Source organism: Aspergillus ochraceoroseus (assembly GCF_002846915.1).
Source record: "Aspergillus ochraceoroseus IBT 24754 chromosome Unknown P175scaffold_6, whole genome shotgun sequence".
Lineage (NCBI taxonomy): Eukaryota > Fungi > Ascomycota > Eurotiomycetes > Eurotiales > Aspergillaceae > Aspergillus > Aspergillus ochraceoroseus.
The window spans coordinates 655719-678212 of NW_024468481.1; the positions used below are offsets into that span (position 1 = coordinate 655719).

At 50.1% G+C, this 22494-nt stretch overlaps 10 protein-coding genes and 1 non-coding gene across 11 annotated transcripts; 6 read left to right on the top strand and 5 right to left on the bottom strand.

Moving 5' to 3' along the window:
- Nucleotides 1–205: 205 nt before the first annotated feature.
- On the top strand, nt 206–1258 carry pre4 (proteasome core particle subunit beta 7). The gene is made up of 3 exons (XM_040897458.1): nt 206–319; nt 372–519; nt 595–1258. The coding sequence occupies exons 1-3, from the start codon at nt 290–292 to the stop codon at nt 1197–1199; spliced, it is 783 nt and encodes a 260-aa protein (XP_040750613.1). The 5' UTR covers nt 206–289; the 3' UTR covers nt 1200–1258.
- On the bottom strand, nt 1232–2947 carry P175DRAFT_0292451 (fumarylacetoacetate hydrolase family protein). Its single transcript, XM_040892787.1, has 4 exons — nt 2468–2947; nt 1609–2330; nt 1370–1553; nt 1232–1313 (listed from the first exon to the last, which is right to left on the bottom strand). Exons 1-3 carry the CDS (start codon nt 2480–2482, stop codon nt 1421–1423), a joined length of 870 nt encoding a protein of 289 aa, XP_040750614.1. The 5' UTR covers nt 2483–2947; the 3' UTR covers nt 1232–1313; nt 1370–1420.
- On the top strand, nt 2763–4363 carry P175DRAFT_0510509 (uncharacterized protein; the record flags this gene model as incomplete). Its single annotated transcript, XM_040898515.1, has 4 exons — nt 2763–2843; nt 2926–2957; nt 3077–3199; nt 3709–4363. 4 exons carry the CDS (start codon nt 2763–2765, stop codon nt 4361–4363), a joined length of 891 nt encoding a protein of 296 aa, XP_040750615.1.
- A 513-nt stretch (nt 4364–4876) lies between these two features.
- On the top strand, nt 4877–4947 carry P175DRAFT_0t98. Its single transcript has one exon. It is a non-coding gene; the product is annotated as a tRNA-Gly (tRNA).
- A 941-nt stretch (nt 4948–5888) lies between these two features.
- On the bottom strand, nt 5889–8725 carry P175DRAFT_0292484 (uncharacterized protein). The gene is made up of 2 exons (XM_040892788.1): nt 8507–8725; nt 5889–8362 (listed from the first exon to the last, which is right to left on the bottom strand). The coding sequence occupies exon 2, from the start codon at nt 8310–8312 to the stop codon at nt 6033–6035; it is 2280 nt and encodes a 759-aa protein (XP_040750616.1). The 5' UTR covers nt 8313–8362; nt 8507–8725; the 3' UTR covers nt 5889–6032.
- A 390-nt stretch (nt 8726–9115) lies between these two features.
- On the top strand, nt 9116–10044 carry P175DRAFT_0440433 (ATG3/ATG10 family protein; the record flags this gene model as incomplete). The annotated part of the gene is made up of 4 exons (XM_040894020.1): nt 9116–9280; nt 9346–9480; nt 9522–9761; nt 9811–10044. 4 exons carry the CDS (start codon nt 9116–9118, stop codon nt 10042–10044), a joined length of 774 nt encoding a protein of 257 aa, XP_040750617.1.
- A 52-nt stretch (nt 10045–10096) lies between these two features.
- Nucleotides 10097–10776, bottom strand: P175DRAFT_0494373 (U2 snRNP complex subunit MSL1; the record flags this gene model as incomplete). Its single annotated transcript, XM_040896012.1, has 3 exons — nt 10097–10384; nt 10440–10653; nt 10709–10776. 3 exons carry the CDS (start codon nt 10774–10776, stop codon nt 10097–10099), a joined length of 570 nt encoding a protein of 189 aa, XP_040750618.1.
- Nucleotides 10777–11070: 294 nt separating this feature from the next.
- On the top strand, nt 11071–12500 carry P175DRAFT_0502748 (WD40 repeat domain-containing protein). The gene is made up of 4 exons (XM_040897459.1): nt 11071–11330; nt 11393–11979; nt 12043–12283; nt 12335–12500. The coding sequence occupies exons 1-4, from the start codon at nt 11108–11110 to the stop codon at nt 12373–12375; spliced, it is 1092 nt and encodes a 363-aa protein (XP_040750619.1). The 5' UTR covers nt 11071–11107; the 3' UTR covers nt 12376–12500.
- A 159-nt stretch (nt 12501–12659) lies between these two features.
- On the top strand, nt 12660–14281 carry P175DRAFT_0502749 (lipase family protein). Its single transcript, XM_040897460.1, has 2 exons — nt 12660–13001; nt 13071–14281. Exons 1-2 carry the CDS (start codon nt 12732–12734, stop codon nt 14061–14063), a joined length of 1263 nt encoding a protein of 420 aa, XP_040750620.1. The 5' UTR covers nt 12660–12731; the 3' UTR covers nt 14064–14281.
- Nucleotides 14282–14668: 387 nt separating this feature from the next.
- P175DRAFT_0502750 (WW domain protein) lies at nt 14669–18781 on the bottom strand. Its single transcript, XM_040897461.1, has 3 exons — nt 16019–18781; nt 15329–15935; nt 14669–15266 (listed from the first exon to the last, which is right to left on the bottom strand). Exons 1-3 carry the CDS (start codon nt 18583–18585, stop codon nt 14688–14690), a joined length of 3753 nt encoding a protein of 1250 aa, XP_040750621.1. The 5' UTR covers nt 18586–18781; the 3' UTR covers nt 14669–14687.
- A 250-nt stretch (nt 18782–19031) lies between these two features.
- Nucleotides 19032–21961, bottom strand: P175DRAFT_0461771 (Zn(II)2Cys6 transcription factor; the record flags this gene model as incomplete). Its single annotated transcript, XM_040894772.1, has 8 exons — nt 19032–19581; nt 19656–20180; nt 20290–20472; nt 20529–21112; nt 21191–21311; nt 21365–21396; nt 21493–21502; nt 21752–21961. The coding sequence occupies 8 exons, from the start codon at nt 21959–21961 to the stop codon at nt 19165–19167; spliced, it is 2082 nt and encodes a 693-aa protein (XP_040750622.1). The 3' UTR covers nt 19032–19164.
- Nucleotides 21962–22494: the final 533 nt, after the last annotated feature.

A 22494-nucleotide genomic window follows, 5' to 3' on the forward strand; every position in this document is an offset into this window, starting at 1 on the left:
TATTACCATTGAATTTGATGCTGTTCGAGCGACTTATTTATGCTTGGATTGATGGGACATGGATTCACCGCCTAAGGCGATAACACGGATCACGTAACGAGAGCTCCGTCAGCTACGACTGCCTACTGACTTACGACTGACCCTATAACTATTAGCCTTCACGTTTCTTGCTTTAAGCTCCCACCTCCAATTGTTGACGAGTGAGCTTTGTTTGTTTGATCTTGAAACCCTTTCGATCTTCTATCTCTCTATTGATTCTCAGTTACGTCCCTGCATTTTACGATCCATCATGAATCACTTTCCTGGAACCTGGGGTCGGGTAGGTGTCGCATCACACCAAGGTTGTCAGGTTTCTAACATCTTGCTTTAAGCCTAGGGATGATATCTACGGACCTTACGATCATTCTTACCTTCATTCTACCGGACCAAAAGCTCACACTCAGTCGCCAGCTGTGACGGGCACATCGGTTATCGCTGTCAAGTTCAACGGAGGAGTTGCAATTGCTGCTGATAACTTGGGTACGATATTTTCCACTTTGCTAGCATGATGTGTGAGGCATATCTGACCCATATTTGCTTGGTTTTTTCATGTAGCCTCGTACGGATCTCTTGCCCGTTTCACCGATGTCAAACGTCTCCGAGTGTTTGGCGACTCCGCCATAGTTGGATTCAGTGGTGATGTGTCGGACATGCAATATATCGACCGCCTTTTGGAGTCCATCGACATCAGAGAGAACTACTCGCAACACGGCAACATGCTCAACGCGAAAAACCTTCACACCTACCTGTCTAAGGTCTTCTACAAGCGTCGCTCCGAGTTCAACCCTCTCTGGAATCACATCCTCGTTGCAGGCTTTGATGGAGACAATAAGCCTTTCCTGAGCTCCGCCGATCTGCTTGGAACCACATTCTCTGCTCCTCATCTTGCGACCGGTTTCGGTGCTCATCTTGCCGTCCCCATTCTGCGCCGACTATTCCCGGAGGAGCGGCCAGTTGAAGAAATCACTAAGGAAGACGCAGTGGCAGCTCTGAAGGACTGTCTCAAGGTTCTCTGGTACCGCGATGCACGAAGTCTTGACAAGTATTCTCTGGCTATCATTACTCCGGAAGGAATCGAGATGCGTGAAGATCAGCAGATCGAGGCCCAGAGCTGGGCGTTTGCTGAAACGATCAAAGGATACGGAGCTCAGGTTAACTAGGATGTTATTTAGTTTTTACGGGTATTGAAATAATAGAACACAGTTCGCAGATTTCTTAACGATTGGGCCCCTCTCGAGACAATTTTTACGAGGTTCGTAGGTTTTGGAATTATGGCCAGTGATATAGGTGTATGTACTTCATGGAGGTCAACATGTAATGTCCCTGGTGTTCAAACCGAGATGCTACCTGTGCAACTCGTGGTTTATTCAATTTCACACCGCTAGAGCTTCGCGGAAGGCTTATCAAAGACAACTTTGTTCACGCAAGTACCCACTCCTTCAAGGGCCACCTCAACGGTATCGCCATCTTTAAGCCAAAGAGCAGGCTTTCTGCCCATGCCCACTCCTTGGGGTCTAGATAAAGTAAGCCGCAAACCTTCAAACGATAGGAGCTCGGGAGTAAACTTACGTTCCCGTGAAAATCAAATCACCCGGCAACAAGGTTGTTCCCTGGGACAGGAAGGACACGGTCTGAGCAACATTGAAGATCATATCCTGTGTCGAGGAGGCTTGGACCTCGCGACCATTCAACTTCGTTGAGATGCTCAACGCGTTAGGATCCCGAATCAGCGCCGAAGACACAATACCAGGCCCAAAGGGCGCCCAGCCATCAAAGCCCTTGCCCAAATTCCACTGTCCGCCACCACGCTTTAACTGCCAGTCCCGATGAGAGACATCATTGCCCACAGCGTATCCAAGGACATAATCCAACGCACTGCTTTCGGAGACATTCTTCGCCTCCTTACCAATCACAATGACTAGTTCGCATTCATAATCCAGACCCTCGCCTTCCTGCGCCATCGCAGAAACCGGAATATCATCTGTGGGACCCGCGATCGCCGTAATAGGCTTGTAGAAAAGCACAGGGTACTTGGGGATAGGAAGGTTAGTTTCCTTGGCGTGTTGCGCGTAGTTCAGGCCGAGACAGCGCACGGTTCCGATATCTTTCCTTGCCAGGGGCGCAAGGAGCATCTTCACGTCGGCGATTTGGTCTGTGATGTGATGCTGGCCGAAAATATCGCCCTTGATTACCCTTGCCTTGGTAGCTTTGGCAATGTCGCTGACCCCAGTTGGGAGAGTGGCATCTCCGTAGTAAATGTGGCCATCCTTGGCCAGGAAACGGATAAGACGCTATATAGAGAGAGAGAGAGAGAGAGAGAATGGTAAGCTGTAGGAAATCCTCTGGCTCTCCAGAAAGGCTGTTCGCCCATTTTATTGCTTCTTTAAAAGGGTATTCTAGCGCGACTTCTTGTCCAAGGGTCACATACAGAGAAAGCAGGCATTTTTGCTATATCGGAGCTTTTCCGCCGGGGGACTTTCAACCGATAATATTGCGGCAACGGCTTGGTTCAATTATATATAAAAACCCGCGGGGTGCATCAAGAAGGGGAATTGTTTACTTGTAAGACGAGGTTGGGGAACTGTATCGAGCTCTGGGCCCCATCGGCAACTCGGCCGGGAAAGCGCCAACCAGGCACGCTCAACCCCGACACATCCTCCGGGAATTTCCCACCCAATGACGCAGGAACCTTGGATTGTCTTTCCTTCAAGCAAAAGATAGCAATGGCGCGGTTATCCGGCCTTCAGAGAGAGGTTTTGTCCCTCTATCGCAAATGTCTAAGGGAGATTCGGAAGAAGCCCGTGGTGAGTAAACGTCTTGAGCTCGTTAGTTCTAAGGAGCTAGCTTTCGTCGGCTAATCCATCTTTCCTCTTCGTTAATGGTTAGGAATCAAGAAGCAATTTCAAATCCTACGCCAGGTATGTTTTGAGTTAAAAAGATCTTGCATTTTACTACCAAACTCCTCTACTCCGTTCGGTGGAAAATCATCTTACCATGGATGGCAACATGAAACAAGGCTGATCACTCACTACATTAGAACGGAATTTGAGAAGAATCTTTCTATTAGCAAGAAGGACTTCAGTGCTATAGAGTATCTATTGCGCAAGGGCAACCGGCAGCTGGAGATGTATTCTTCGCCTGGAATTCGCAATATCCGATAGTTGCTGGGGGTTATCACCTCCAATATTCCCACCCTTACGGAGCTAGGCAGCCATATCACGTATGTCAATTGATGGACAAATATTGGTTCTCTCCCCATAACCCATTTTATATGAGAGTAATGGAGTTCAAGCTGATAATAAGGCTCAGGCAAGCTCGAACGCAGCCCAGGAAATCTCATCACGTGATATTTCCTTTCGCGGAAGGTTCGCGCGGATTCCCGCAGCTTCCACTTACTAACTACATATATCGAAAGTTCCAGATGTATCTGGATAGGCAGCGAGGATGACGAGGACGTGCTGGAACACTCCTTGCGAATGCTCGGTCAGCTTTAATGGACGTACTAGGTCTTTCTAGAAATCAGTGTATTGTATATAAAATAATGGATCAATCCCAGCTCTACGCATTTCTTCCTCATCAAAATCATCCACATCCAACAGAGAGTAACATTCTCATCCTCTCCAGTCTTCCAAGCTCAAATAAACCATCACGACCAACTCGATCATCAAGTTCAATTTACACTTCTCCTCCCTCGCAAACAATGGCTTTCTTCCCTCGCTGCTCGGGTGACTTTGCCCCTCTGTTCCAGCTCCTCGATGACTATGACGTCCATCGAACAACTCGTCGGCCAACCAAGAAGACCACCACCGTCAGATCATTCGCACCAAAGTTCGATGTCTACGAGCTAGATGACTGCTACTATCTCGACGGAGAAGTCCCCGGAGCTGACCAGGAGCACATTGAGATCGAGTTTACCGATCCCCAAACCCTAGTCATCAAGGGCCGCACCGAGCGAAACTACCACAAGGAACAAGCACAGCCCGAACACGCCGATGACGGCTCCGACGAGACTTCCTCCGTCAAGTCTCATCAAGCCACAGTTGAAGATTGGGATGAAATGACCGACACCACCCCCCCCGCAGAGTCCTCGACGAATCCAGCTCCCATCGCAGAGAAGACCGTGGAGCAACAGCAGAGCCAAGCCGCCGAGACCACCTACAAGCTTTGGGTCTCCGAGCGTTCAATCGGAGAGTTCCAGCGGACTTTCGCCTTTCCTGCTCGAGTGGACCAGGACTCAGTCAGGGCCAATCTGAAGGACGGGGTTTTGTCGGTCGTTGTCCCCAAGGAGCCAGCACCAAAGGTCAAGAAGATCCGGGTCGAGTAATTATCTACGACTTGGCATCTTCTGCTTGGTTCGCTTACTTTATGAATTTGGGATTTGGGATTGCATGGTTGGCAGCATTTCAATGGCAATGGCTTTCTTTGTTTATTCTATGGCATGTATCGGCAATAATGATCTGAATTAAATTGAGTTTTGTTTAACATTCATTTCCTCCAAGTAGCATATCATCATGTATTAATTAACTTTCAACAACTTTACAACAGATAGAAGCGCAATTAACATATGTATATCGTACTCTGTACCCACAGTCAACGGACCACCACTACAGTAATGAATGAGAACCTGCCAGTACTAAGTAGTAGCAGTAGTGTACAGTTATGTTTCAGATGACTAGAACCTGAATAACCCTACCTACCCTTGCCTTTGCAGGGGGAAATAAACCCCTATCCTATGTTAAGTAGTAACTAGTTAACTACGGGAGTAGGTAACTAACTTACATACTTAGGTAGCGACCTCGCAAGAGAAACACACTACGGTGCAAGACTTCCATCCACAGCATCATTGGTCTAGTGGTAGAATTCATCGTTGCCATCGATGAGGCCCGCGTTCGATTCGCGGATGATGCAATGAATAGAAAGCAATTTCTTTTTTTCTTTTCTTTTTTTTTTCTTCTCTTTTCTTTCTTTTTTTTTTTGCCCTTTGGTTTTAGAGAAAGTTAGTCAGTTCGTCCACAGGGTAGTTATCAACTAACTATACGGAGTAACATAACTAGGTAACTAAACTAACTATGTTGTGGCTGGTGCTTTAGTTCTGTTCCAGTTACTCTGTACATATATGCGAACATGTGGTATATATATATATATATTTACTCTACAGGTATGGATGCGAAACTCATCTACTTGGCTTTTTTTGCTTATACATATAATATATCACAATACGTGCGTGGTTAATGGGGTGCGGGCTAGATTGCTATACAGTACGCTATACGTGCCAGATCTGGAGTTGGGAATAGAGTACCCTAGATAGTGAGTGACATGGAGTACATCCGTTGCGTTGCTGGTGCTACATACCAACTAGCTCTGCATCGCATCTGAAATCAGTAAGATAGGTCTGGGTAGGAACTGGATGATATACATACAAGTCAAAGCGCGGTAGTTCACTAGGATATGTCTGATCAACAGGGAATTCTCGGCGAGACACCGTTTATTTATGACAGCGTGCTCTTCTAGGCGGCCTCACCGCTCCTACTCCGTAGACCTGCCGGCTCTCCAGCAGACGACGGAAAATTGCTATGCGGTTGGGTTGGCCTTTGATGCCAGAATATAATCACTACCGGGTCTAGGCATAGAGTTGGAATCGTGGACAGACGGACGGAAAGAAAAAGTTTAGAGGAGGTGGATATGCATTTCCGTCGTCCTATCATGTGTGTGTGTATATATGTATATATATCTATAAAGATTGAATCAAAAGAATGAATAAGCAGAAATCTGTCCGCGCCGATGGAATGACAGAACCAGATCCCAACCGAGACTCCGAATAGGGTATACCCAAAACCAACTCCCTAGACATCCACCTGGTGTAATCCTAAAGCACGAGTATATGGCATCACAACGCCAATATGAACGCGTTCAACAAATGAAAAGGTTCAACAAAATAAGAATGATGGTATCTAGTCAGGAATAATGAAAAAAAAATAAATAAAAAGGAAAGCTTATGCGTAAACTTTTGGGGGTTGCGGCTTGGACGACTTGCGGCGCTGGTAGTCAATACTCCGAGTCCGGGTACGGCCCCGTGGCGTTAGGGCGGCGTTGTTTTCCACAATACTGCTTGGTGTTGGTGGGAAAAGAGGTTCATTGCTCGATCTCGGAAACCGAATCTCGCTCTTCACAGCACTGCTACGTTGGGGTTCTTGCCTGTCTGCAACACTCGTCGGGGACTTTTTAGGAGAGTTATTCCCCGATATCGAACCGCATGTTTCCATGAAATTGTGGCAGGAATGGTGGCTATCACCAGTATGATCACCAGTAAGCAGAGCTGCAGTCCGGCCATCCAGGGCCGTTTTCAAGCGGTCATCCCCGTGATCATAATTCACGGGTACCGGGTCAGCAGAGCAATCCGGATACAAATCTGAGAGGGCCCCGTGAATATGTCTTGGATATAGAGACTCGCTAGTCTCCTCTAATTTAGCAGTATTTGCTTGCGAGAAAAGAGGGAGTGGAGATTCAAGGGCTGCAGATTCAAGACTGCGTAGTTGTGTGCAATACAGGGGAACCGACACCATACGACTGGAAGTCTCCGCAGTCGTGAGGGAAGAACTCCTAAGCCGGCCGTTCACCTGCATCTGCTGGGGCTCATGGCACATGCTTGTTGGCCAGCGAGTGACATCAGGCCGAGAGTTCATTTTCTGGTCCTGGAGACTGAGATGGCGGTTCAGAGGCAGCTGACTTCCGAGGTTGGACTGCCTGTTTGAATCACCAATTTCTAGATCCCTTGAACTACCCCCGAGGGTAAACCTTCGGAAAGCAGGAGAGCGCTGCGGAGATCTGTGAGATTCTATAGAAACACGGTGGCGGCTGTCCTGCAGGGAGCGCACGGAGGTTGCAGAGCTATAGCCGCTGTCAACCTTTTTGTGGGAGTGTGAAAATCCCCGGTAGCTGAGGTTTCTCTCGGGGGCCTTCTCAGGCAACGGAATAAATATTCTGTCCCCATCAGGGATAGTAATACCTTCGTCCTCGGTCTCGCTGGGACCCATTCCGCGAGGGGCGAGAACCGTCGGTGACTTTTCATATGAGAAAGGACTACCCGGGACGTCGTCATATTTCCCGCTAATAAGAAGGGGAGGAATGTTGAGCGACGTTGCAGGCCGGCTGTCTCTCGATAGGATCCCTTGGTTCTGGGGACTAATACCGGTGGGCATTCCCCGTCCCCCGGAAGAGCCCCCAATCCAAGTATCCAGCCCTTTGGAATCGCTGATCATCTCGTGGCATGGAGAAGACGTATCGAGCCGGTCCGGGGACATGGATGCCTCCATTTCGTGAGTGCGATTCCGAAGGGAATCTGCCCTATCAAAAAGCTCCACGGGGTGCAAACCATCGTGAATCGACTCCGGAACCGGGCTTCCGGCGCAATTTAGTCGGGTTCGATCGCTGGAACACGGCGAGGCGGATCCATTGACGACGCGTAGGGACCCTAGTTTGAGGGCCCCTAGGTGAGTGTACTCGAACTCACTGGGAGTGGGCGGGCGAAGATGGGACGGCGAGATGGAGCGGTTGAATAAATTTTCTTCATGGTCTGGAGGTGACAGCTCTGTCGTGGAAGGTAGGATGGCCTGACTGCTGATCGGAAAGAGCGTATTCTGGCAGGGTTCCACAGAGAACTGGGGGACTCTCTCTTTCGTAGATCTTCTGGTAGCGATTCCAGGTCGCGTAAGTAGAGATCGTCGGCGAATAAGAGGATTTCCCTGGCCCTCTACCGTGGAATGACTGCTGAAAGTTGTGGCTTCAGGCGTATTTGGGTGGATGGTACTTCTGGACCTATGGGGAGGGGCGTGGACTGAGTATGATCTTCTGGGCTGCCCAATCAACGGGGACGGGGGGGTAGTCTGGAGAGTTGTTGGTTGAAATGTCACTGGCTGAGAGGGCTGGAAAGAAGCTCTTCTGTATAGAGAACCCGGCCTGCTGGCACTGGAGGTGGGAGAAGTCGGGGAGGAAAGCCATGGTTCAGGTCCACGAGCCGGGGGATTCCAGGCTGTTTCCGATTGCAAGGAGTTGGAGGGAAACGACTGTCCAGGATTAGATTCGATATCCGTCGGGCTGACAGGAATCGAAACGTTGGTCCACGGATTTTGCCATGCAGATGTCGATGGGGTCGAGGGCTGCAGCGGTGAGCGCGAATGTATAGAATTCGGAGTGGATTTAATCTGAGGAGGTTTTGATAGTCGATTCGAGCGACGGCGCTTGTCTCTGTTTTGGATAGACAGGAAGCTTCCCATTTCCCCGAATAGTGATCGAACTTAGTAGAACTGGGGGATCAACTTTCCTCCTGGGTTCAACTCAGCAGTGGTAATCAGGAAGACATAGATGGGGCCTGGTGAGCGGCTATGTGCTGGCTGGCTTTCACGGTGTTGGGAGGTACGTTCGGGCTGGAATGGACTAACAATCGTGGCCAAGATAAAGGGGATCCAACCTGGGATGGAGGTAAGAATAAATAACACCAAGAAGGCTGATGACCGGAGAAGATGAAGTTGATCTGAAACGCCAGTGCTGTACCAACACGTTGGCCCGGTCGAGAGACGACAGGGTAGGGGAGGGAAATGATATAAAACAGAAACGTCAGCCCGAAAAACAAAACCTAGGTAACGGAGAAAGAAAGCAAATCAAGAGTCATATTGAGAGTCAAGTAAGGGAAATAAGGTACATAAAATGACGAATGCGTTGCAACCGAATTGGGAGGGAAAAGGGGATTGCTTTATTGCTTCATTGAAGCGGCGGAGATGGGATGCGGATGGCAAAACCAGTACCTTAGATGAATCCGGATCTGAAGGAGATCCCGTTGCGAATAATTAATATGAACTGAGGATTCTTCAACCTCCTCCACAAAAAGCAGCAAAAGAAAGAGAAACTGGAATCCTCGATCGATCAATCTTTGATCTTACCGCTCTTAGATGCATACCTCTATCCGCGTTCAGTTCGCAGCTCAATACATAACTTTCTTCGCCCGAAAACGGCCTCTCTGACGCTCTGCTCTGCAACGCAAAAAGCTTCTGCAGTCATACCAGAGCAGAGGACCAGTCGCATGGCCGCCACCGCCGCTCCTCCTCCTCTCTCCTCGGATCTGGCCTCCTTGTCGACCTTTCCCTTTCTCACCCCCGACGAATTCCAGGGGGCTTGTCGCGCCTTTCTTCATCGCGTTCATGTGGTGGGGCTGGCAAAGGTGGGATGGCTTTCTATTCAGTTACAGGTAATGCAATGGATTCCTATTGTTTTTCTTTTCCTATTCCGCCCCTCTCCTAACTTATCTGTCAGGCAACTGGTCCGATTCTCAAGATATCCCAAAGCCTGGGCGGTTCCCGCACTTCTCCCGAGGATGATTCTGTGATTGCATTCATGGATGCCGAGGACTCGCAATTCGAGGCTTACGAGGCTTACGAAGAAGATCCCGTCTGTAGAGAGAGATATGGCCCAATTTTTTGGCTTTCTAGTCGTCTAACATTTACACACAGGAAGCCCTGGTTCATACTTCGAACACGTGTGAGACTCTACAAGTAGATTATGACGTTCTCCTCTCCCCAACATACCAGGTCCCCGTCTTGTATTTCATCTTACGGCAGGTGGGATACCCCAAGCCATTGGGGATAGACGAGGTCTACCGTTATCTGGTCCCCGACCAATATAGAAAGGAAATTCAAAGCGTGGGTATCATGGGTGGTATTAGCTTCGGTGTAGGTGCTAGTGATCTTGACACTCGACCGCCTGACTCATGTATCGTAGTATCATCCAATATCGGGAACACCAGCATTTTTTGTTCATCCCTGCAACACTGCGGACGCTATGAGGCATATCGCGGATCGACATAGCATCAGTCCCGAGGCCTACCTCATTATGTGGCTCGGACTGGTGGGTAATTGCCTTCGACTCCATCTGCCGAGCGAGCTCTTCGCGGCAGAGGATATCTCACAGCCTGAGGGAATACGTGACCGGGGATTGGAACAAACGCGGCGATGACCCCTCATTTCTTTCTTCCATAATTTCCCCTCCGAAATGATCAACCAGCGCCTTAGTCTTCATCGGATGAAGCCTCCATTGGTACATCACTATCCTCCTCCATCGGTGCTTCTTCTTCATCACTCTCCTCCTCACGAGGCCGCTTGACTCCCTGGGCTGTTCCGTTGACATCTCCGGCAGGCCTTGGCGGCAACGCCGTTGACCCTGGAGGTCCGCTAAAAATCGACTTTTGAAGATCGGTAGATGCCGCTGGAGCTTGTCCTAGAGCACCCGCGGGTGCGTTATACGTTCCACGAAGCCTGGCGATGACATCGGATGTGCCTTTGGCGTAGACAATTTTCTATGCACCGACCACGTAAGCCCGAGTGCCAGGGATTCTGAAGAGTGTAACATACCATAGGCTTTCCAAAAAACTCAAACCCTTGAAGGGAACGCATCGCTTGTGTACTTGCTTGAACATCCTTAAAAACAATATGAGCTTGTCCGCGCATCTTGTCGGTTTTCATAGCCACAACGTCAAGAACTGTGCCGTAGGTCGAAAAAAGGGTGTAAAGCGAAAGTCGGAGGTCATGCTTTCGAAGCTTGTCTGGTAGGTTGGTACAATATAGTCTGTGCATTCCATCAGTAACTATTTGCCGTAATTTGTTCAATGGGAGCAACTGACGTTTGGTTGGGAATACCAGTAGGCGCTGGTTTCCCGTGGGCGCGTGTAGGAATTGTTTTTGTCGCCATTGCTTGAATTTCGATAGATATCCAGGCCAAAGAATTAAAGGAGAACACGGAGAATGGCCAGTCAATTGCCGTCTAGATCTTTTCTTTTCTAATTAAAGACCAGAATGAACGAGGTAGTGTCGGCGCAAATGCTCCTTGGGCAGCGCTTCATCGGATTTCCTGCGTGTAAAGTCTTCGAAGGGGGCTCCAATCACGTGTCAATATTATCTAATCCCCCTTGCCCGCAGTATGATGCAGTGGCCAGCAACCCCCCAATTCTTCTAGCTACTACCGTTTCTACATCTCAACAACTGTACGACAGTAGAGAGCTCCTCCTGTCGTTTCAATCATCATGGCCGCCCCTGAAGTTCACCACTTGTTTCATGCTCCAATTGCCGATCATTCTTTCTCGTCCGACAAGCAGACGCTTGCAGTGGCCCGGGAGAACAATGTGGAGCTCTATCACAAGTCAGGCAGCAAGTTCTCGCTGACTGATGAACTGAAGGGTCATGAGAAGACCGTGACCGGTGTCGATATTGCTCCAAATTCTGGCCGTATTGTCACTTGCTCTCAAGGTAACTCCATTTACGCGCTATTCGTGGATCTCTTCCTGATGATGTAATGTAAATAAATACAGACCGCAACGCCTATGTCTGGGAACAGACTCCCTCCGGGTGGAAACCGACCTTGGTGCTTCTGCGAATCAACCGAGCTGCAACCTTCGTGCGGTGGTCTCCATCGGAACAGAAATTTGCGGTCGGATCGGGCGCCCGTGTGATTGCCGTCAGTTACTTTGAAGAGGAGAACGACTGGTGGATCTCGAAGCACCTGAAGAAGCCGATCCGCAGTACGATCACCACCCTCGCCTGGCACCCGAACTCCGTCCTTCTTGCAGCAGGATCGACAGACTCGCACGCAAGGGTGTTTTCTAGCTTTATCAAGGGAGTGGATACCCGCCCTGAGCCGAGTGCCTGGGGCGAGAGACTTCCCTTCAACACTATCTGCGGTGAATACCTGAATGACTCGGCAGGCTGGATTCATGGCGTGTGCTTCTCACCCAGTGGAAATGCGCTTGCATTTACCGGACACGATAGTAGCGTGACGGTGGTTTATCCTAGTGCTCCGGAGCAGCCCCCTAGGGCGATGCTGAATATCACCACCCGCCTTCTCCCGTTCAACAGCCTGATCTGGAATGGCGAAAATGAAATCATTGCGGCCGGTCATGTAAGTTTGAAATTACTCTGCTTGTTGATAAGCTCGGGCAAATAATCTAACATTGCTGCTAAGGACTGCGAGCCCTATCGCCTGCAAGGTGACGAAAATGGATGGCAGTTAGCTGGAAGCATTGAGAAAAAGGCTGGCCCCGGTGCTGGTAGCGTTCGTGAAGAGTCTGCTCTCAATATGTTCCGTCAAATGGACCTCAAGGGACAGGCTCAGACCGACACGCAGCTCAAAACCGTGCACCAGAATACCATTAGCACCATCAGAGTGTATGAAGATGCCAATGGCGTTGTTCATAAGCTCAGCAGTAAGTTTCGATTGCTTTTACATCTTGTTGACCCTGCTAATTCTCGAATAGCTAGCGGAGTTGATGGCCGTGTAGTCATTTGGACCATTTGAGCTAGCTGTTCACTGGTTCTTCAATATTCGAGTCGGGTACTCGGGGGTTTAAGAGATCTGATGGGCCCAGTATATAGGTATTATTATAGATTCAATCCAAGATAAATCCAGGAATTTCACTAAGCGATCCATTCGATAACTTGTCACGGAGTACACGGAATCGAATCGGCGATGTTACCGCCATACACCTTACCTGATTAGGACTACGGCGGTAAATTACCCCAGATTCGTCAACCGTCTTGACTCGTGACAATCCCGCGTCTTTTGACCACAGGATCAAAGATGACTGACTCTTCTCACAATTCTCTCAGCTACGCCAGTGGCAATGATGTCTAGTCTCAACCCGTCGTGTTATCATGGCTTCACTCCTTGACAGTCTTCTTCTCTTATCTCTACTCCTCATACAATTGTCCCGTCTCGCGACTGCTCACGTGGCCCCCCTTGACCACATCCAGAGCAGTGAAGACGATGGGGGTCGACAGCCAGTTTCTCCCGAGTTATTCAACTCCTTGGAAGAGCTAGCTCGAATCGTGGATATTTCTTATTGTGTCGGCAACACAGGGGTCCAAAAACCCTTCGAATGCCTCAGTCACTGCAACGAGTTCCAGGGATTCGAACTAGTAACTGTACGCCTTGTCTCCCCCAGATCCTATCTCTACCCATTCACCCTCTAACAATGGCATCAACCAAATCAGACATGGAACACAGGTCCCTTTCTCTCTGACTCCTGCGGCTACATTGCCCTCTCGCACAGTCCTTCCGTGAAGCGTATTATCATCGCCTTCCGCGGCACTTACTCCATCACCAACACCATTATCGACCTCTCTGCCTACCCCCAAGAATACATCCCGTACGATACCGGCGACAACACCGGAGCAAGATGCACAAACTGTTCCGTGCATTCGGGCTTCATGACCGCATGGCGCCACACGCGCGACACCATCCTGGAGACCGTCTCCGCCGCAAGAACTCAGTACCCAGACTACAGCGTGGTTCTCGTGGGCCACTCGCTTGGCGGCGCGGTCGCCGCCCTCGCAGGGGTTGAGATGCAGCTGCGTGGCTGGGACCCAACAGTGACGACATTCGGGGAACCCAAGATCGGGAATAAGGGGTTTGTTGAGTTTCTCGATGGGGTTTTTTTTGATCTCAAGACGCCTTCTGCTTCTGCCTCTGCTTCTGCCTCTTCTGTCGGGACGGGTGTGTCCCGGGATAAGCCGTGGAAATTTCGCCGGGTGACGCATGCAGATGACCCGGTGCCTCTCCTTCCACTTGGCGAGTGGGGGTACGAGTCGCATGCGGGGGAGATTTATATCTCCCGAGTGGACCTCCCGCCTTCTGTTGAGGATGTGGTGTTCTGCGACGGAGACCATGACGAGTTTTGTCTGTCAGGCGCAGAGAGGTCGTCGTTATTTCTCTCTTCGCTAGCTGGCGGGCTGTCCTCGTCGTCACCACGACCTTTTGATTCTCTTGAACGGCAGCAGCAGCAACAGGAAGTGGTCGGGCCATTTCCACCAAAAGAGCCAGAAGAAAACAGCCAACCGCGCAACCAGATCGGCGCTGCATCTCGAATTCCGTGGTTTCTTGTCCCGGCTAGATACAGACTGTGGGAGTTGTTTTTTGCTCACCGCGACTATTTTACCCGGATAGGGCTTTGTGTACCTGGTGGAGAGATCCTACGGGGTAGTTAATCATCGAGTTATTCTGATGAGAAGAAATCATAATTCGGCAAAGTTGAAACATAGCATCTGAAAGGGGAACTTTGGAGAACTTGGCTAGGAATGGGACCATGCAGCTCTTGATTGATAAACGTAGTTAGTAGATATTCTTTAACTAGATCCTGAAAATACTGTGTATGTATGTATTTTAGGCCCAGTAAGACCAGATTATATCCATCCCTCTTTACTACTACTACTACTACTACTACTACTACTACTACTAGATTCTATAGTTAAGCGACCAAAGCTTGCTTTGTCAGGATGAAACATCCTACTAGTTATAGTACCATATAGATAGATAGATAGATAGATAGATAGATAGATAGCTTGTGAAGAGAACTAACCAATTAACTATATTATTATGTTTTGTGCTTTAGCCAGCTAGGTACTATACATACATCTATACCCTACTCCGTACCTAGACAAACAAACCAGGGAGGGATATTATTTATAAAAGAAAAGTAAATTCAAGACAAGAAAAGGATGTATATATATATATATATATATATATGAACTTGATAGAATAGGAGGTTAAAAAAAAAAAAGGATATATAAAACTTGAATAGAATAGGAGAAGGAAAAAAAAAAAAAAAAGGGTTACTTCCCATGCTCTAAACTAGGCACAACCACGGGCCCAAACTTCACTACCTGCCCATATGACCCCTCGCCCTGTACCATGAAATCAATCGCAAGATTCAGTTTCCCCGCTTTTCCGCTTCCGCTTCCGCTTCCGCCCGGCGTCGCCGCCGCGCCTGGATGCGGCGTGGCCAGTCCTACTACCGCTTCCGGATCATACGCGACGACGGCGGCGTAGTTCCGTCGGGCCATGAGCTTTTTGTGCTCGCGGGCCTGGCCTGTGACGTCTGTTTGGAAGATCTCCATCATGTCCTCCTTGGTGTCGGTGGGGTGGGACGGCGTGGAGCGGTGCCCGTTCGCCGGGACGTAGAGGGCTTTGTTGGAGCTGTGCAGGAGTTTGAGGATGTACGAGGGGGGCGGGCCGTTGACCACGGACGACGAGATGATCTGGTAGATGGTTTTGTGGTCGGAGGGGTGGGCTGGGTCGTGGACGAGGCCGGCGCCGCAGACGTTGACGGCGCCCGAGAGGAAGGTCATCCGGAGGGATTTTTGATGGGCGATGCCTTGGAGGGTGCGGATGAAGTAGGTTCTTTCGAGGTCCTGTTTTTTTTTTTTGATTAGCGGGAATGAATGTCTTATCCTATCATGAAAGGGCAGTCAACCTTTGATTCATGAGTCCATTGATCTCGGAGCTCGTCCAGTAAATCCAACTCGCCAAATGGGCTCAGGATACTCCCCATTAGACCGCTCTTGCCGACAGCTCGCTTCACGGAGTCGAATCCAGACCCGACCATGTCCTTGGCTCCAACCACGCCCGCCACCGAACTCGTCACTTTGCCTAGCACGTTGTAGGCTCCCGTCACGGCCCGCTTTCCGGTCGTGATGGTCTGCGCGATGGTTTCTGCCGTTTCTAAGCGGGGATAAATGATAGGCACGGAGACCATCCATAGACAGTGTTGCACCGTTGGCGGGAGCATGGCGACTTTGGGGAAGATGCCTTGGTAGGTTGGTCCCGCGATGACTTGGTGTTGATTGCGTTCTGAGCGACAGTCGACTCCCACGAGAACTACGGCCGGTCCGAGATACTTGACAAAGTGCCAGCCTGTGCCGGTGATGGTGAATAGATCGTGGTCTGTGCTGACGTGGCGGAGAATGTCGAGGGTTGTGTGGTGTTGGAAAAGAAGGTACATCTCGATTCCGAGACGACCGATATTCTTGAACATATTGGATGATTGCATGTGTTCGGGGTACGAGCCGAAGCCGTCGAAGCTGGGGGGCATGTGTCAGTTTGCCAATGCCATCCTGTTAAAAAAAAAAAAAAAAAAAAAAAAAAAAAAAAAAGGTAAACTAACATATCATGATCATCAACCTGACAGACATACGGAATCTGAGCGAACGATTCCCGGAGATAAGGCTGATCAAAGTGGCTTGTATAGTAATGGAAGTATCCATGCGAGACATCTTGCTCATGCGCTGTCGTCCAAGGCGTAGATTTTCTCGCGTCCTTACCTCGAATCGCGAGCCACTGTTTGAGAGACGGAATCTCCTTCCACATACGATCGGCGTATATTTGCCCTCCCAGACACAACTGAGCATGGAATCCACCAATCTCGTTGTGCTTCTGCATGATATCCTTCCACAGCAACCCAACACCCCCCAACCGAGCGCGCTCGTTCTCGTTCACATTGAGAGAGAAATCATTGCCCGAGGTTGTGATGAACCGCCAGCTGGTCTCGTAGCGTCCAGCGACTAAGAACTCGTAGCGGGTGCAGCCGAGATGCGATGTAATCGCATAGGTCCATTTGGCAGGGCCAGTTTCATCCATCTGCACATCGATCTCGTACTTGTAGAAGGTCCAGCGCTGGTGCGTGGAGATCGCCATTGCCTTGAGTTGGCGGGGATTTGGCGACAGATCGACGCTCTGGTGGATGTGGATTGTGGGAGGTTGCGCGGCGTCTGTGACGAGGAGAATAGACCCAAACCAAATGCCGCGCTGAATGTCCATATTGGCGTAGCGTAGGTATGGGCCAAAGTAAACGCCATTCGTCGGTACGATCTTGTATAGGTCAACTCCGCTGCTGGGAGGGGGCCCGGAGAATCCAGTAACGATTGGCGATTGCAAGCTTTCATAGCCAGGTGTCATGGGGATACCCGGGGAAGCCAACGGTTTACCAAACGCTGACAGCCCCGGAGAAGCCAGTGGATGGCTGCTGTACACACTGCCAACAGGGGACATTGGGGCTTCGTTGAGGTTCAAAGGCGTAGGGCCCTTGGGGAATTCCCATTGGGTGGACTGCGTGGGGAGATGGATGTAGTAGTACTGACCGGAATTGGGGTCCAGATGAGCAATCCATCCCTCGGGAAGTGGTGGAGGAGAAGCTGGAGGTATACTTGGCGTGGGTAGTGTGTTGATTTGGGCCTGTTGCTGAAGCGCTGGGTGTTGTTCGTACTGAGCACCATTATACATTTCATTATGTGGGGACAGCACAGGTGCCAATTGTGGTTGTTGTTGTTGTTGCTGCTGCTGCTGCAGTAGTTGGAATTGTTGTAGTTGTAGTTGTTGCTGTTGCTGTTGCTGCAGTTGGTATTGTTGTTGTTGTTGCATTTGTTGCTGCTGCAGTAGTAGTTGTTTTTGTTGCAGTTGCTGTTGCTCTTCCTGCTGTTGCTTCTGCTTCTGCTGCTGCTGCTGCTGCTGCTGCTGTTGTATCGGGTCGTTGGCAAAGGCCGGGTGATCTTGAGCAGACACCATAGGCGGTGCTACTGCAGGTGCAACGGCAGCACCAACAGCAGCACCAGCAACACCAGCAGCGGCCCCGTTCATGGCTCCAGCTGTTGCAGGATGCGATCCGACTGCTGGCGCTGGTTGGTTGGATGTTGCCGGGAGGCGTTGCTTCTCATTGGGATAACCCTGGGCAGCAGAGGCCGGCCTCGGGACACTGGAGTAAGCTGGAGGAGGCGAGGAGCTGATCCGCATCCTCTCCAGATCCTGCTCCAGGGCATTGTTTGGGATTCTCGCCGGCTGCTGCGGGTGTGGTGGTGTCTGGGATGGGATTGTCGTCGCCGGGTGAGGAGGCAACGCAGCGGCTGGCTGCTGGGGTTCGGCAGAAATCACCTCAGCACCCTGGTACACCGTCGGGGGCCCATGAGGCTGAGAGCCCGGCAGCTCGGTTGGGGTCCAAGGGCGTTGAATGGGGTTCCTAGGCTGCTGTCCAGCGTACTGTTCGGCTCGTCTCTGCGCTGCAGCACTTTGAGCCTGCAGTCCGGATAGCGTGGAAGTCCCCGCGATCCCCGAGGCAGCATAGCGCGCTTCGATATCAGACGCTGGGTGCTGTCCCGGCTCAACGATAGGAGTCTCCGGTGGTGGAGGAGATCCTCGCTGGGCGCGCGTAGTCGAGGTGGAGGCGATGGAGCTGATGCGATTGATAGAGTGCGCTGGAGCTTGGAGGGTTTGCGATGCAGCGGTGGGGCGGGATCCAGGCCGCGAGGACGAGGGCTGTGGAGGGGGATAATAGTGCTGGTTGAATTCGGGATATGGCGCATCAACCGCGGGGGATTCTGGCAGGGGCTTCGGAGCATTTCCCCGCCGCTCAGCTAACGTGGACTGCTTGGGCTCGCGACCGTCCCTGGGTCGCAACGCAGGAGGATAATCGACCGGCGATACTCCTGACCCGCTGGATGTCGGAGAGGCGCTTTGCTTGCCGACCTGTGCAGTTGGGCTTGAACCACTTGAACCGGAGCTCCGCACGGGGTTTGGTCGGTCATCAGGGTACGGAAGAGGGACTGAACTCTGGGGAGCTGGTGAGGGGCTTTCTCGTTTATTGATCCGCAAGGGTCCGATGATGGGGGACTCTGCTGGAGATTGACCAGGGGAATTTAGGAAAAGCTCCTCCTGGGAACGACTGCTCCCAGTGGGATTCATGGTGGAAGTAGTTTTGTCACGGTCGCACCACGATAAGAGAGGGAGGGGAATTAAAAAAAAAAAAAAAAAGGTGCTGTTGGAGTGGGACGAGACAGCTGGGGATTTAGATCTCGAATGCCCTGGGAGAGAGAGAGAGAGAGAGAGAGAATAAATCTATTTCTCCCTGGTCGGATTTCCAGGATCACAAGAGAGAGAAGCAAGTAACGTCGACTCCAGCTTGGGAATTTAGATCGACTGTACAATATCCAACAGGTAACCGCCGGGCAATGACTCTCTGTAGACGTCCAGCAACGTCTATTGGCCCGACGGCCCTGATGGAGGGGCTGCAGAAGGGTGGCCAGCAGCGAATAACAGCAGAGAGAACGAGGTAGACTAATCTGATCACATTGTGATGCTACTAATAATATGTAATCTCGAACCCAAGTCTAATAAAGGGGGGGGAGGTTGGAATTATAGATATTCATTCATCACTATATTGACACAGATCATAGGAAAAAGATTAACAATGCAATTATGCCCCCGTACAAATCATGAACCCGTCACTAATCGTATAGTATATATACCCTCCCAAGGGTCGTGTCATCCATAGTTCACGAGCTGGAATCCCTGGTTCGCGGTGACTTCGATCCAATCGATCTCCTGCATGTACCCACCGCTGCGGGAGTGCTGCATATGGACTTCGCAAAGGACCTGAAGCATCGAGCACGTTGTTCCGGCGTCGTAACCCATTTCGGTTTCGCCTATGTTGGCTAGTAATTCCAGCGCCATCATCTTGAGTCCGCTCGAGGTCGTGACGGCGCCAGCCAGGAAGACGGGGAAGGTGATGAAGAGGGGACCGTTCTGACGGCCCTGCGCGAGCATTGTCTCTGCCAGTTGCAGGATGACCTCTGTATGGTGATGGCTTTCCTTATCCAGTTCAATGCCGACGTGAAAACTTTGTCCGCGCCAGAGACTGGTGTAGGAGTAAAGAAGCGATGTATGGAAAAGTACAGATAGCTAAATCAATTTATTAGGGGTTGAAAACCACAACCAAAAAAAGTAAAAATAAAAATAAAAAAAAGAGATCTCACCTGTCGCAAGCTATTCTGAGATCGTTTGGGTAAAGTCGACTGGTTCTGGACCAAGAATCGCGCCTCGGGAGAGTCCCACAGCCTTCGGAGTTCGGCGCGCAACCCCTCCAACTCCTGATGGAGTGATTCGGTATGTGGATCAAGACCTTGGGCCTTGGAGCGTCTGATGTCGGCGGCCAAAAGCCCAAGACGCACTGCTAGCTGGAAACAATTACGGTAGAGGCGCATAATCAAGGGAAGGGTATCATATTCATCAGGGTAGACCATGCTTGTGCCTTCAGGCCCCACTGGGTACAGAAGGCATTCCGCTTGGGGGAGCAAATGATTCTCCAGAGCCACTTTTACATACTCTCCTGTGCCAGCGCCGCTGAAGAGCGCATACAGATCGATGTGGCTAATCCACCATATAATATAAGGATATCGTTCTCGCGCGGGAAGTGATTGTCGTAATAATGATAGATGGAGTAATCGGGACATATGATGGGACCAGAGGTTGGAGCCGCTGTTGGGTTTCGCAAATGCAACCTGATTAATCTCGAATTAATTCAGTCACATTATAATAGCCCTCCCTTCAAAAAAAAAAAAAGAAAAAAAAAAAAGAAGAAGAAGAAGAAGAAGAAGAAAAGAAACTTACCTCGTAGATCAGTAGTAAGAAATGGGTGAGGAAGAGCCCATCAGATAAGAGGTCTTCACAGTTCTGAAGACTGTTCTGTAGCGGAGGCAAGGTATGTTGGTAGTATTGTAAATTACCCGGAGTTTGACTGTTTCCTTGACGAATGAGATTGAGAGCTGACAGGCCTATCATCGCATGGAAAAGCTATCGTCATAGGCATTAGGAACCATATACCCCAAGCGAAGCTCGGTACCACCCACTGGAGGGAAATTGGAAGCCTCTTGTTCGAAGACATTTGCCCCCAGATAGCCGTCTCCTCCGGGGATCAGATGCATCCATAGGGTGTTCTGGAAGTGATCGAGGAGGGCAATTTCGTAGTTGCGGAGGTCGACCACGCTTTCCGAACCTTGATCCTCGGCGATATCTTGTAGGGCAGCGTACATTGAGACGGCGGACAGGGTGGAGGAACCTAGATCGGAGTCCGGGGAATGTGTGGCGGTCCGACGGATGGGGTATGCCTGTTTTCGAGAGTCGCGGAATCGATGCAAGATGACGACATTGGGATCTTCGGATGGTGAGACGTCGTCGGTTGGATCGTGGGCACTATAGTCAGAAACGGGGCTCGAGAGCTGGTTGCTGGGCACCGCTTCGAGCACATCTTCAGTATACTCGGGAAGATGGGAGAAGCTTTCGGGGATCACGATAACATGATAGGTGCCCGGAATCGACCCCTGCGCTTTCTTTTCCCGATCCTCATCTGACGTGAGCTTTGCGAAAGCTGGGAGCAGGTCGGAAGGAATAGAATCGGAGTTCGAATGGTGTCTGTTGCGAATGGGTTGATTGGCTACCGGATCCAGTCTCGTGAGTATTTGAATTGACAAGAGTTTGTGATATTATAGGATGGCCGAAGGAAAGAGCTTACGATCCCAGACAGCATTCCCTTTCGTCTTGACATCAGGCATGCGCTCCATGACTCGACGCGTATCATCCCGAAAACAGAGCCGGGGTTGATAGTCGCAGACATGACCCAGGCGTGCGCATTGCTAGACCAGGTCAGTAGGTATATTAGAGAGGGGAAAGCCACAACATTACTCACATTACATTGGGGATGGACCTCGTCACATTTTACTAGAGACAAATTCAATGAGTGAGGTGCACGATAAAGAGAGGGGAAGAGGGAGCTGGTCCCCGAGATAATAGAATGATCATATGTCCAGAACTCACTTTTGCGACTCTAAGCAGTAGTCGATAAAAAAAAAAAAAATTGCAGTCAGCACACAACACGCTCACGGGACCTAAAAGAGATGGTTGCTCTGAGAGAGAGAGAGGGAGAGAGAGGGAGAGAGAGGAGGGGAAGAGGGGAGGCAAAAGAAAGGTCTGGCTCACTCTACACGTCCTAAGGGTTAAAGCTAGAATTAGGGAGGGAAAAAAGCCAAGAAGAAGGAGAGAAAGGAAGCAGGGGAGAGATGTGATCATCCAACACCAAGCAGACGTACCAGCAACCAGTCCGAGATCGAGGAGGGAAGCGCAGACGAGACTGTATAATTGTAGGTCTGATGGAGGGTTGGACGGAACAGGTGGTGGAAGTCAACGAGATGATTTCATCTTTGGGAGCAATTGTTGGCAAGCGGAGAGGACGTTTCCTCGATGACTGGCCTCTTCGACTGGACATCTCTGAACCGATGACGGTCATGAACCACGCGGTCGATGAATTGATGAGCGATCCAGCGAACAGCGGTTCATGAGGAGACGACGTGAGTTATATATTCACGATGCCGTACTGGTATCAAAGCGTGAGGCTGCGAGTGTAGTCGTTCATTAGCTAGTGGGGAAATGAGTCAGTGACCTGATAAGTTTTATTCTCGCTTCCAATTACCGGTTAAGTCAAAAGAAAAAAAAAAAGAAAAAAAAGGGGAAGAGATAGTAATAAGAGCGAAAAAACGAGACAGAGAGAGAGAGAGAGATTGTGAGGATAAGTCTTAAGTCTTCAGTGGAGAGGGGAAATAAGCTAGCCAGCAGTATCACGTACTCTCAATTAAAAAAAGAAAATAGGGCCCAACAAGTCAGAGTGAAGCGAAATAGATAGAGAAGAATAGTGTAGCTGCCAACCATGTGGAGGATCAATCATTTAACAAGCTGAACAGGTTTCTGAATCTCCAGAACTATCCTATATACAGATGTAGTCTTGTAGAGTTCTAGGCCTAGTGACGAGTCTACTGTATACTA